Source organism: Olea europaea, chromosome 8, assembly GCF_002742605.1.
Source record: "Olea europaea var. sylvestris chromosome 8, O_europaea_v1, whole genome shotgun sequence".
NCBI classification, from domain to species: domain Eukaryota; kingdom Viridiplantae; phylum Streptophyta; class Magnoliopsida; order Lamiales; family Oleaceae; genus Olea; species Olea europaea.
This window is the reverse complement of record NC_036244.1, coordinates 8,537,617-8,551,099: the sequence shown is the minus strand read 5'-3', so window position 1 is coordinate 8,551,099 and position 13,483 is coordinate 8,537,617. Positions and strand designations below refer to the sequence as shown.

At 32.8% G+C, this 13,483-nt stretch overlaps 2 protein-coding genes and 1 long non-coding RNA gene across 3 annotated transcripts in view; all 3 read right to left on the bottom strand.

Moving 5' to 3' along the window:
• Window positions 1-692: 692 nt before the first annotated feature.
• LOC111398246 (aminopeptidase M1-like) overlaps window positions 693-13,483 on the bottom strand; it is a 39,795-nt gene continuing 27,004 nt past the window's right edge. The window contains exons 10-16 of the mRNA XM_023025173.1: window positions 12,328-12,510; window positions 11,915-12,197; window positions 11,709-11,830; window positions 11,523-11,620; window positions 2,155-2,337; window positions 1,305-1,359; window positions 693-791 (exon numbers count right to left, since the gene is read on the bottom strand). Of these exons, the coding sequence (XP_022880941.1) occupies window positions 693-791; window positions 1,305-1,359; window positions 2,155-2,337; window positions 11,523-11,620; window positions 11,709-11,830; window positions 11,915-12,197; window positions 12,328-12,510 (1,023 nt within the window). The remainder of the gene's footprint in view (window positions 792-1,304; window positions 1,360-2,154; window positions 2,338-11,522; window positions 11,621-11,708; window positions 11,831-11,914; window positions 12,198-12,327; window positions 12,511-13,483) is intronic.
• LOC111398736 (thioredoxin-like protein YLS8) lies at window positions 4,068-7,196 on the bottom strand. Its single transcript, XM_023025801.1, has 2 exons — window positions 6,932-7,196; window positions 4,068-4,639 (listed from the first exon to the last, which is right to left on the bottom strand). Exons 1-2 carry the CDS (start codon window positions 7,049-7,051, stop codon window positions 4,331-4,333), a joined length of 429 nt encoding a protein of 142 aa, XP_022881569.1. The 5' UTR covers window positions 7,052-7,196; the 3' UTR covers window positions 4,068-4,330.
• LOC111398737 lies at window positions 10,425-10,761 on the bottom strand. The gene is made up of 2 exons (XR_002703389.1): window positions 10,653-10,761; window positions 10,425-10,558 (listed from the first exon to the last, which is right to left on the bottom strand). It is a non-coding gene; the product is annotated as an uncharacterized LOC111398737 (long non-coding RNA).

Here is a 13,483-nt window from a genome sequence, read left to right as displayed (position 1 = left end):
AATTTTTACTCTCTCAATTATATCTTAATTTATATAATTCATGTGTCTACAGGACAATTGAAAGTTTATCATATAAAGAGCTTGTTTGGTAGAACTTACAAGCCAATTAAAACCAAGTTTTTTACCGTTATTTGACTATTTCAGCCATCATTTTTTTTAATACTTCTCTCACAGGTAAAACTCACTTTATCTCTAACAGTTAAAAAATTAATTATCAAAAATCCCTACCAAACAAACACAAAATATAAGTTGTGAAATAATATAATTTATGCAATAGTTTATAATTCAAAGTTAAGCCCCCCATTTGGTACCAATTTTGCATTCCAAAAAATCAAAAATTTAACCATTATTTCACTATTTTAGCCGTTATTTTTAATTTTTTCACTCACAGGCAAAACTCACTTTTCTCTTTAACAGTCAAAAAATTAATTTTCATAATCATTACCGAACAAACCCTAAGGTTTCAACATAAAAGTACAAGACAAAACCTTACCACAACCAATAGGTTCATGGGGACAGAAGAATTCGGATCAAACCAAGAATTGATCGGATATGGTCAGATTCCTTTTTCTTGAAGGGAATCTATGGTTCCATTTTCACAATTCGTTCATTTCCTAGAGTAGAAGTAGAGATGCAAACCTACTAGCATTAAGCCACGTATTGATAAGATCACGTAGGAACAAGATTCGAATTTATTGATCTGCTTTGATGTCTATGCCTACACTGCATCTATCATTGTACTTTACTTGACAGACATTGTAATGATAAACAGCTTGTCTCGCCATGACTCTCTGTTCAAATTAAATCGACGAAAATGAATGTTATAATCCTTTAATTTGAATTTCTGTTTAAAAAATCTATTCAGGGAGGGAAAAATGGATGTACCCAACTCCCAAATTTGTTCGAACTTAATACCTTTAATTGCTAGTTCAAGTTCTTTGAGGTATCAATGAGTGAAGTCCTAAATAGAAGATTGATTTCAGTGCTTTGAGAATCGGATCGAAACAATTAGAGATCATATACTTGCAATAGTGGAATTCATTAATCATTAAGATGAGACGATCTCACTCAAAAATATTTTCCTAGGCAAATTGAACCTGAACTGAGTAGTTCGACGGTAAGATCGTTGGACTTTATATCGTGATTTGATCACAACGAATTTGCCGTATGAAAATGGAACTTAAAGGGTAATACATGTTGAAGGGCAAAACAGTCATTTTGCTAGTTTCAACATATTGGACGTCAAATGGGGGTTGACTTGTGTAACGATAATCGGAGGATATTATTATTAGATCATAATTTACTTCTATAACTATCACTCCACTCGAGAGCGCAGTCTTAATTTTTTGGTAGATTAAGCTGGGATTAGTAGATGTAACTCAATTGATTAAGAGTTGACCCAATTAGAAATATATATTTGAGCTTGGGTCATGTGAGTCCGTTCTATGAACAATTCTTTCTATACGCGCAGCCTTGTTGGACAAAATAAAGGGATGTAGAGAGTTATATAAACAAAACTCAGAAAATGGAAGAAGGTGTAGAATGAAAAAGCACTAGGATCATACTGTTGCACGAGCCGAAGAATGTCAAGAAATAAACAGTTGTTTCCATGTTAACAATAATTACACCATTGGATAAAATAACAATTAGTTGTAAATAAGAAAGCATACTGAACAACATGTTAATCCTTTTATGACAATGGAATCAGAAGTTCCCAAAGTAGAGATGAAAATTCTTGGAAACCAATTTTGAAGCCATTCTTGATTTGGGTTTTGAGCAAGAGGCTGAGGCTCGAACTTTTTTAATTTTTTAACTACACAATCTCCAAAAAATCACTTTTCCTCAAATTCTCATTAAAATGGAGTACAAACAGTGGGTAAGTAAAGGTGGGCTCCAATCCACCTAAATTTGAATTTCTATTTATCAATTTTTTTAGTTTTTTTTAATTTTTTAACAAAGTGTGAATTTTAATTTTGGATTTTTTTGTGGATTTCATGTATGTTTGAAAAATATATATATATAATTTTTTTTTTTTTTATAATCTAATTGTCAATATCAAACATCAATTTTAATCACACTCTTCGAACGGCTCACCATTATTATCCATTTATTCACTAATCATTTTTATCACTTTATAGTTTAAGAAATTTGCACTTTTTATCACCAATCTTGGCGAAACCTGACGAATCTATCCACAATATTTGTGTGCACAATAATTCATCCCCAACTATTTTACTTATATAACAAAACATCTTTTCCTCCATTTTGGTCAAAAATTCTCCTCTTAACATGGCGTCAAGGTGACCTTCCCCTTGTTTAGGATCCCAACCAAGTGTCCTGATAAAGAAGTGTAACAACAGCCAAAAGCATCATAACCTATTAGAATACAGAAAAAGGAATGCATTTAGTAGGTTATAGTTGATTCTAAGTATGCACCAGTTCTGTTCCTCCACACAAACAGAAATGACCCATCGGTATAATTAATCGCATGACTAATATTCTGCAATCTCATGAGGAGGAAAATCAATAATCATTTTTTTTTTTTCAATCGTCGACACTCAATATATACATTACAATGTTTTGAAGGAGAAAAAACTTCTCTTGGATCTCTCTACTTGAGCTACAAATGACTAAATTTCAGGCTAAATGACAATCCAAACCGATCTGAAAAATAAGGACAGCTTATAGCACAAAGAAGATTAAATAAAATAGTTATATTTCTTGACCGACATAAAAATGGGTTTTTTTTTTTTTTTTTTTTTTTTTTTTTTTTTTTTTTTCAAGGTGGTGGAGGTTGTCGTGTTGGTGGTACCATTGTTGGAATGCTTATATATGTGGAGGGAGTGTGTGACAGCGAATGGTGTAAAATTGGAAGGAGTTGGAGTTTCCTAGTGGATGGGTGAGCTTGACTAGGAAATATGAAATGTTTATTTTTCTATTTTTTAATATGCATTTAATTATTTTAAGTGTTGTTTATTTGTACTTTTTAAAAAGCTATGGGACTATTTTGCAATTTTTTCTCGTTTTTTCCTTTATTTTATTTTTGTTTATTTAAGGAGGAAAGCAAATTCGCCCGTTGATTAACAAAATGGATAGAATGACAAGTTTTGCTACATAATTGGAAGGTAAATGTTGAAGGTGAATTTGTACATTTTGTGGATGTTGGGAAAGAAAAGTGAAAATCTCCCATATAATTTTTACAACTTAAAAGTCCATCTAAACAAACTTCTCATCTCCAACCTCACAAAAAGTCACATGTAATAAAATACCGATCTAACTTGCACTTAAGTGATATTAAATAAGAGGCACAATTAAATGAATTATATAATTTCGCCTTCAATTAAACCTATCACATTATGATACTTGGAACGACGTTTCTTTTTTCCTTTATTTTATTTTTGTTTATTTAAGGAGGAAAGCAAATTCGCCCGTTGATTAACAAAATGGATAGAATGACAAGTTCTGCTACATAATTGGAAGGTAGGGATATATTTTGTTACATATGTTGAAGGTGAATTTGTATATTTTGTGAATGTTGGAAAAGAAAAGTGAAAATCTCCGATATAATTTATACAACTTAAAAGTCCATCTAAACAAACTTCTCATCTCCAACCTTACAAAAAGTCACATGTAATAAAATACCGATCTAACTTGCACTTAAGTGATATTAAATGAGAGGCACAATTAAATGAATTATATAATTTCGCCTTCAATTAAACCTATCACATTATGATACTTGGAACGACGTTTTCGTACCATTGCTGCTAAATGGCATTATTCGCCTATTTTCCTATAGGTTGGGATAATGGTACAAATAAAATTGGTTAACGGCATTTCTCACACTTCTTTAAAAGATTTGAGGACAAAGACTTTTAACCTATGTTTTTTTCCAGTTAGTACAACTACTATACACCATAGTACAACTTCATTAGACAATATAACACTAACTAAACTAACATACAGATGAATAGCATTGAAGAATTCAGACATCATTTCACAGAAATATATCCGATGTCATGAAAATCATCTAAAAATTTTAACATGAAACACCAAAAAAGAACGCGAAGTAGAGTTCAAGAGTCGCCTCTCTAAAGATTCAAGCCACCTGATAATAAATCCTCAAATCTGAATACATGGATAAAGTACAAAAGACCATCCAATAACACCACAAACCAGACATTAATTGCTGCGTAAATCTTTCAGACCTTTAACTAGCATAGAAGCTTAAGAATCCAGTTCCGTATAGGAACTGGAATTGTGAAGGTTTTCACCAAATCAACATACAAGAAGATTGTAAGATATTATAATGCATAAAGGGTAGGACGAGTACTCAATAACGATATTTGGTGGAGTAATCTTTCGGAGCAATGACTAGACCACGGCCCTTCCTTGCACCACGGTAGACCGTCTCGACGATGTCGATGAACTCCTGTTTATCCTTCAGTGCCCAGTTGATCTTGTTGTTGTTTCCAGTGCCAAGATCAATCATAATGTGCTTGTTTCTGAAGAAGAACATGATGGTGGACGGGTCATATAACTCGTACATTGTGTTAAAATCTGGCACTTCTGTGATATCCACAAGGTAAATAACTGCAAAGTTCTTTAATGTTTCAGCAACTGAAGCCAGCACCTCGTCCATCTGAAACCCAAAACAAATCGAATTGTAAACAACCAAAACAGAATTAGAAGTCTGCAGATCAACTTATGAATAATGAGAAGTTATCAAGAGCAATCAAGCAAATAACAAAAATGAATTCAGCCAACTAAAATGCGTAGACGAAGAATTGTAAATAAGATACTATCTCCAGGGAAACTGAAATTTCTTCCTCCTTACCACCATCCTCTCCGTGTCAGATAAATTATGTTATTCAACCTATTAATTTGTAACACAAATTTCAGTCGCTACTATATTAATGTAAATCTATCGGAAGGAAAATATAAAACCTCGGGTCATGAGTTGGAATACTTCCATTTAAACCTTATTTGATTTTACTCGAGTTCAAAAAAATAAAAAATAAATAAATATAAAAAAAATAAAAATAAAAAACTATTACTAGAACTAAAATTTATCACAAGCACCAATGGAACTGGGTAAAAGAAAGAAACATAATACATAACACTTGCAAAAGGACCTATAGAACAAAAGCAGTTACAGAGCTTTCTTAAACATTCAATGAAACCTTCAATCTCCAAAGAAATCAAACACAAAATAGTGGGGTAAAAGGAATCACTTCATACAGCAAGCAAGGCTATGCTTTACTCCAATAAACTTGTCGTTTATTGAAACGAAAGGATCGAAACCACATTCATTGTCCAACAATATTTCTGGATAGGTACCCCTGTGGAGGGGCCACCGAACTACATCTTCAACTTAATGCCTAGCCGAAAGATGTCCCCCTCCCCATCCGCTGACCCTTCCGACCTTCTTTTTTCTTTGTCATAGAGTATTAGAAGTGATCAGTCCCAACTGGTAGTTGATCCCCCGGGGGAGGGGGGGTGCTGGTTTGGTTTCATCCGTTTTTAAAGATTGAGTAAATTAACCTTCTTTTATTGGTCCTACCAGCCCCCTTACGTTCCACACAATTACGTTTCTCATAGCAGAGGATAGGGAATAGAGAAAGGAGCACCGGCCGGGCACCATGAATGCATAAGAAATTGACATTAGAGGGAATCGGACTTGCCCATAGCTCCTGCCGCTTGCCAAGCAGACAGAGCACTCATTATCTTTACTTGTCTCTCTACTACGGCCTTCCCATTGCTCTAACCCTAAGCTATGATGCTCGGACTCGGATACAGGTATCGATACGGGTACGTATCTAAATGTCGGATCCTTTATTTTCTAAAATAATATGGGGACATGACTAAAAAGAGTCCAAATTTTGGACACGGGTACGTGGTACGCCTTTCAAACTTCAATTTTTTACTAATCCAAAATATCGTTTTAAATAAACCAAAATAAATTATTAACAAAGAAGGAAATCAGTATTGAATAGGGAGTTAAGAGGAATTAAATATAATTTTGGGGTTTGGTTTTCAATAATGGGAATTACTAAAAGTTATAAAAAATAGAGAACGAGGAATTTGATTGCAATTTGGACCTAGTAGAGTATTAAGTAGCTCTTTATAGAACCCGTTTTCGTTTTATACAAACGAAACCCTAAACTACCGTTATAGAGAGAGTAAGAAGGAAAAATAAGAAGAAACTGGGGGGAAAAAAGAAAAAGAAGGTTTATAGAGAGCGAATACGGGGAAAAAAAAAAGGGAAAAAGATGGATAAGCAAAAATGACAAAGTGTCCGTTTGAAATTTGGAGAATCCGACACATATCCCATTTCCATACCCATGTCGTGTCAGCACTCCTACTATTTCAAAGAGTCCGAGCATCAAAGACCATAAGTTATGGCACATTTTTGGGAGAAGAAAGACTTAAAAGGTAGTTGGGAGAGGTGCATCAAGAAAGGAAAAGAAGTTTACAGCATATGAAGAGACTACTGGTAATTTATTGTAAGGGCTTTAAGCACGACTGGGGTCTTCGTGGTCCAAGATAATCAGACCATCAGTAAGAGGTAAGCATGAGACTTTTGGTAGTACCGGTGAACCAGACTGGCAACATTTTCTCAACATTCAGTCCAAATCAAAGTGAACTCCGGAATTAAACTTAATCATAACTATAATCAAACCCACTCATCTAGATATAATGTTACTAACTCACTTTAACCAGGATTTCAACCCAATATAATGAAACCCTAATTACGAGGTAAAACAACCAGATCAAAAACAACTAATACCAAATAAAAAGCTAAAACCCAATAAGAAAAAAAAAATTGTTATTGAGGTTCTAATTAACAGGAATACTGTGCAAAAGAAAAAAATAAAATAATGATTCGCCTATTAATTTGATAAAAAAAATGAAAAATAATGCAAAAATTCACCTGCATGCAAGTTTCGTCCCAGTCGTGGCCGAATCGGATGATGACGAGGCGTTCCTCCTCGGCGAGGATGGCTTGATCCACGGCCCATCCCGAGTGGAGGTGAGGCAGCATATACGACATCGTTACGTTCTTCGAGAGTTCGAGATTAGAAAATTTATTCTGGTTCTGTGATGACTCGGGCAGATGCCCAGGCCGTTTAGATTTAACCTTTTCTTTGTAATTTGCTCCTCTCTCGTCCGTTCCACTGCAATTTTCTCCAATTGAACCAAAGTCGCATTATTTGTTGAGTAGTCAAAATTTTCTGCGAGTGAATATGGTAAACATTATTTTTCACGATAAATTCAAGGGTACCGTTATTTAGATCTTATGTGTATCATACTCTATATGTATTCCTATTAAAATATTAAAATTTTAAAAAAATTACTACTTTCAATCACATCGAATTTTAATATTGTTCTTATAAAATTCATTTATTTAAAATATTATATATCTATACATATTTTATATATTTATCCCACTATAAATACATTACTAATACAATTTCGAAAATCACTATATCCATATATTAACTATCAATATTTAATTTGATTTTTACTTTTTATTTTGTATATTGTCATGTCGGTACTTTAATATTTAATTACAAAGGTTAGTAAATCTCTTTTCTTGAATTTATAGAATTATCTTAAGAGTATATAACTCACGCAACTAAACAAATTCCTACTCGAATCAGATATTATTTATTTTTTTCGCTTATAAGCTCTTAATTTTGACGGTTTGTGTTTCCATTGATAATTTTAAGTTTGTAACTTTAATAATGTGTTGATTTTTTTATTTTTTTTGAAATTTCCGTTGAACATGATATTTTATGATTAGGGTTTCATGATTTTAGGTAAAGATGATATTTCATCATTATTAAAATTTTAGTTAAACACAAACTCTAAAAAAGTATAAAAATGTTAAAATTTATGAAAATAAACATGAGTAAATGAATTTACAACAATATATTTTTATTTAATTTTATATATGTCCAGTGCAGGTGAGCCCATGCCCTTTTCAACCCTTTTTTTTTTTAAGAGCCTCGTGTTTGGAATGCAATTGTGGGATGGACAATATTTATAAACTTTTCGAATTTTTTAGGTAACTCAAAATAAATAAGCATTTGTGATTTTTGGATGATTTAATTTTTGCGATGATTTCGTGGATCCAAAGGGTATTTTTGAAGTCTGGATTTGTTGCTTTTGGTATTGAGTGATTAATTGTGGAATGAAGAAAGATTTTATTTATTTTTTTGATTTTTTTGATTTTATCGATTTTAGAAATTAATTTTGGATTATGTGATTGGCGGAAACTTTAAATTAAGAAGAAAAATTGGCAGCGAATCTTTTGGAGAGCTTTATTTGAGTAGCTTAATTTAATTTTTTGTCTCTGAATGTAAACTTTGTTACGTATTCATCGATAGCTTCCTCTTCTTTTTCACTATTGAAAATAGACTATGTCGTTAGTCTCAATCACTCATTTGTACGTATTTAAGTGGAAGGTCACTTGCCATTATTGTTAAATTAGTATGCTAAAATAAGTGTAATAGACATTTGCAATATGATCGATCGAAGTTTTATCTTCTCAACTTTGATAGGATACATCAAATTGGCAGAGTTTTTATGTAAAAACGAGATATTTAAGTTTTTTTTAAGACAATACATCCTACTATAGAAATTTAATTTTTTGAATGAGATACATTTTTTTAAGATTGATAATGAAGTTATTGTGCAACGATATCAAAGTATGAAAACACTGAAGGAATAAGTGTAACTTATGAATTATGTCATTTTTAGCATTTTTGTGATATTGTTTTATATTTTTTTCATCATCAAATTTATACCCAAAAACTCAAAGTTTGGCGTCGATTAAATTGCCCGCACTGAAAAAATTTCCTGGCTCCGCCCATTTAGGTATATTTATATAAGATCATAATTATATTTTTAAAAGTGAATGTATATATAAAAACTGTTGATTTAAATAGCGGTACCTAAATTCCACTGGTGAACATTTTTACTTGTAAGCGATTCAATATTTGGTTTTAGATCAAGAATGGATCCGGTTCTGGTCCGAATAGGTCTATAAGCAAAGCAATATGGTTTATGTCTCATTATTTTAACTATACAAATACAAACGTCGAAAATTCAAAAACTCCATAAGACCATCAGTTTAGAGACCAGAAGTAAAGCGACAATAACAACGAGGCCGATGAAGCCTCTCAGTTTAATTTCTCCAAATCTATTTGATTCCATTTTGCAGTTTTAATGACAGTGAAGATGTTATTGGGAGCATCATGTCGTTTTATAGCTTTATATATTGTGTTAATAGACTTGTATTGTGACTTTATATTTAACTCTCAGGTACTTATTTGTTTACAATTATTTAATGAAAATGAGTTTTGATAAAAGTAAAAAATATTTTTGAAATAGCGGTAGACATAAATAGGCTTAATTTGTACATATTTAGCCTACAAAAGTTAGGGAAACAATTTGTCGTGGTTTTTGTTTTGGTTTAGTTGGTATTTAAATTGAACTATATAATCTGTTCTATTTCATCGGCAATAAAGTAGAAAGATGTATTTTAACTAATGATCTAATGACATTAAAGTGAACAAGAAGGAATTATGACTCAATCAAAGTTAAAATCGAACCAAATATGTTAGTTTTAAATTTGAATTTTTTCAAATTATTTTAAACAATTTGATTCGAAAATACATTAAAAATTTTCGAAACGGATCGCCGCTTACATTCCTAGTTCTCGGTTCGAGTTACAAATCTAAATCTTGATTTGGTTCTAGAAATATATAATTTTTACTCTCTCAATTATAGCTTAATTTATATAATTCATGTGTCTACAGGACAACTGAAAGTTTATCATATAAAGAGCTTGTTTGGTAGAACTTACAAGCCAATTAAAATCAAGTTTTTTACCGTTATTTGACTATTTCAGCCATCATTTTTTTTAATACTTCTCTCACAGGTAAAACTCACTTTATCTCTAACAGTTAAAAAATTAATTATCAAAAATCCCTACCAAACAAACACAAAATATAAGTTGTGAAATAATATAATTTATGCAATAGTTTATAATTGAAAGTTAAGCCCCCCATTTGGTACCAATTTTGCATTCCAAAAAATCAAAAATTTAACCGTTATTTCACTATTTTAGCCGTTATTTTTAATTTTTTCACTCACAGGCAAGACTCACTTTTCTCTTTGACAGTCAAAAGATTAATTTTCATAATCATTATCGAACAAACCCTAAGGTCGACAAAACCTTACCACAACCAATAGGTTCATGGGGACAGAAGAATTCGGATCAAACCAAGAATTGATCGGATATGGTCAGATTCCTTTTTCTTGAAGGGAATCTATGGTTCCATTTTCACAATTCGTTCATTTCCTAGAGTAGAAGTAGAGATGCAAACCTACTAGCATTAAGCCACGTATTGATAAGATCACGTAGGAACAAGATTCGAATTTATTGATCTGCTTTGATGTCTATGCCTACACTGCATCTATCATTGTACTTTACTTGACAGACATTGTAATGATAAACAGCTTGTCTCGCCATGACTCTCGCCATGACTCTCTGTTCAAATTAAATCGACGAAAATGAATGTTATAATCCTTTAATTTGAATTTCTGTTTAAAAAATCTATTCAGGGAGGGAAAAATGGATGTACCCAACTCCCAAATTTGTTCGAACTTGACTTGGCACGGCCTTTTTTCAGGCATGCGAGTCTAGTCTAGATCGATCCTTGTGGGCAGCCAGCCTCTACAGTCAAGCCTGGCNTTTTTTTTTTTTCAATCGTCGACACTCAATATATACATTACAATGTTTTGAAGGAGAAAAAACTTCTCTTGGATCTCTCTACTTGAGCTACAAATGACTAAATTTCAGGCTAAATGACAATCCAAACCGATCTGAAAAATAAGGACAGCTTATAGCACAAAGAAGATTAAATAAAATAGTTATATTTCTTGACCGACATAAAAATGAAAAATTGGTATCCATTTCCTGCTTAATATATGCCATCAAAACTTTTTGACAATCAAACCCCAATAGGCAACAGGAATCTAAGAATATTTATTCAAAATCTATTTAAATTCATAATATTACTGTTGTAAATTCACAACTGCAACCAAGTTCCCCAGACTTGGGGAGAATTCTGCTACAAGAGCAATAAAAACTGCATCTGGTCAATCACATAGGTGCAGGATGGTAGCAGCTAGTGTAGGGCAGTACATGGCAACTCATATGATACTGGACAGTGGACAGTACCAGGTGGAATTTTTTTATTATTATACAGAAATTTTAAAAATATTTGATTGTGTCATACTCTTTTAACATTGAAGATATTATTTCAAGCACTCAAGGTTTTCTTTTTTTTATTTTTTTATTTTTTTTAGGTGCAGCAGTAATTTATGCCACATACTTCATTCACGTACAAATAAAAAGCAACTAGATCCAGTGGAAGATACATTGACGTACCATCCAAACAAAATTTTTAACACATTCATTAATAATCAATGAAGGTTTATTAAAAACTTACTCTGCAGGATACCGGAAAAGGTTGATAAAAAACAGCTTGACATTGTCTAGTAATTCAGGAGCAGCATCAGCCACAATTCTTGAAACTTTATAACTTATCTGTAAATAAAAATTGAGCCCAGGGAAGAGATAAGAAGTGGTAGCATGCTTGGAAGAAACATAATGAACACAAAATAAAGAACATTACACTGATCAAGTTAGACAGAACAATGTAATCACGTTCCCCCCTGTAAGCACTTGCCAACGTAAGCAAAGAGGTCAATGACTGCTGACATGCCATGGACAATGCGTAATAATCATCCAATACCCCTGTGCAGGAAAATATAGCTTAAATAATTCATTCTACTGTTGAACAAGATAAATAAGAAATATCCAGTCAAAAACCAGATTTACCATATTTATCACATGTTGACAGGCATTTTTTCTCTATTGCAAGTCTAAGTCTAGCCGATAAATCCTCATCATATTTAACCCTATAGAACCCAGTCTGATCTACATTAACTTTTATCCAAGAACTGAAGTTTGAAACTGAGGCACATGAGAGCTCCTTCAAATCAACACTTCCAGATGCTGTTTGCAGCAGGAAATTTTTACGAGCATCATAAGAGGAGCAGCACAACGTTACAGGAACTATCCATTGCCCATCACCACGAGAAGCACTCAATAGAAATTGAGTCTGTCATAAGTGTATAGAAAAGCTGTCAGAACTTCTAAAAGCCATCCAATACATATTGTACTTGAAAGGATACTGCCCTTGGATAGGACACTAAAGTGAATGATGATAGGATCTGTGATCAGGAGATAACCTGCTCAAACTCCAATTTTTGGCCTTTGACTCTCACTGAGACAACAGGATAACCTTTCTGCTTTGTCCATGAGTTCATTAGCCTGATCACTGGCTCACCAGATTCTTCCTGAAGAACAGACCATAAATCTTCTGTCTTTGCATTTGAGCAAGCATACCGTTTTATGTATGAAGCAAGTGCCCGCTGGAAGAAGTCCAATGAAACAATTGTAAATTATCAAATGAACAGATGAAGAGGTAGAATGGAATTCAATAAATGGTAATATCGGAATTTTTAGGAGAATTAGAGAATTATAAAGGATCAAACTAAAAGCAAATGGTAAGTAATGTTTGCAATTGTGTAACCACTTGTATGAGTGAGGGTTCTGAGGAGAATAATCATTACAATTAATTTCCAGGGCACTGTGTAACTTCAAAACTGAATTGTACAAATAAATATAAAGTGCAACAATTGGAACCTTGAAAAGAAATTCATGTACATAGGTTCTAAGCCATCAACACTTGTCAGCATATATACTAATCCACTGATGCATCATTTCTAAAACAAATTTTAGTTGTGTAGCAGAAACATTGTGATTATTGAAATAAGCAACTGACCACTATGCCTATCGTTTCTGTAATTATTTTTTATAAAGCTTTTAGAATAGATAGAACGAACTAATTAAATAGTTGAAGCATATCTTACTTAGACCTATATGAATCTTATATTTACAGGAACAATGCAATCCCTACAAAATAGGTTAGACAAAGTAGATGGAGAGATAGACTATTGCTGTTGTTGGGTTTTTTGATACCCAATAATCCGGGCGATGATTTAAAACAGTTGTCGGATTATTTATCGATACCATGGACTCGGCTCGACTCGGAGACGAACTCCACTTTTGGATGGCTCGGGTTTGGGTTAGATGATTATTTGGTTAGTTGGACCATTTAGTGATTAATATAAAGTTGAATATTGGCCCATTAGTTTAGGTTAATTGGTAGCCCTCTTAGTGAACCCGAGGCTCAATTGGAGTGACCTAAACTAACCTATATATATGTATTTATCTCCCAACCGTTTTGGTGTGTGTGTGTTGTAGCAATGGAGAGAAGAGTTGAGAGAAGAGAGGCAGCCGAGAGAGAGGGAAGCCATATGAGGTTGTGAGTAAGATTCAACC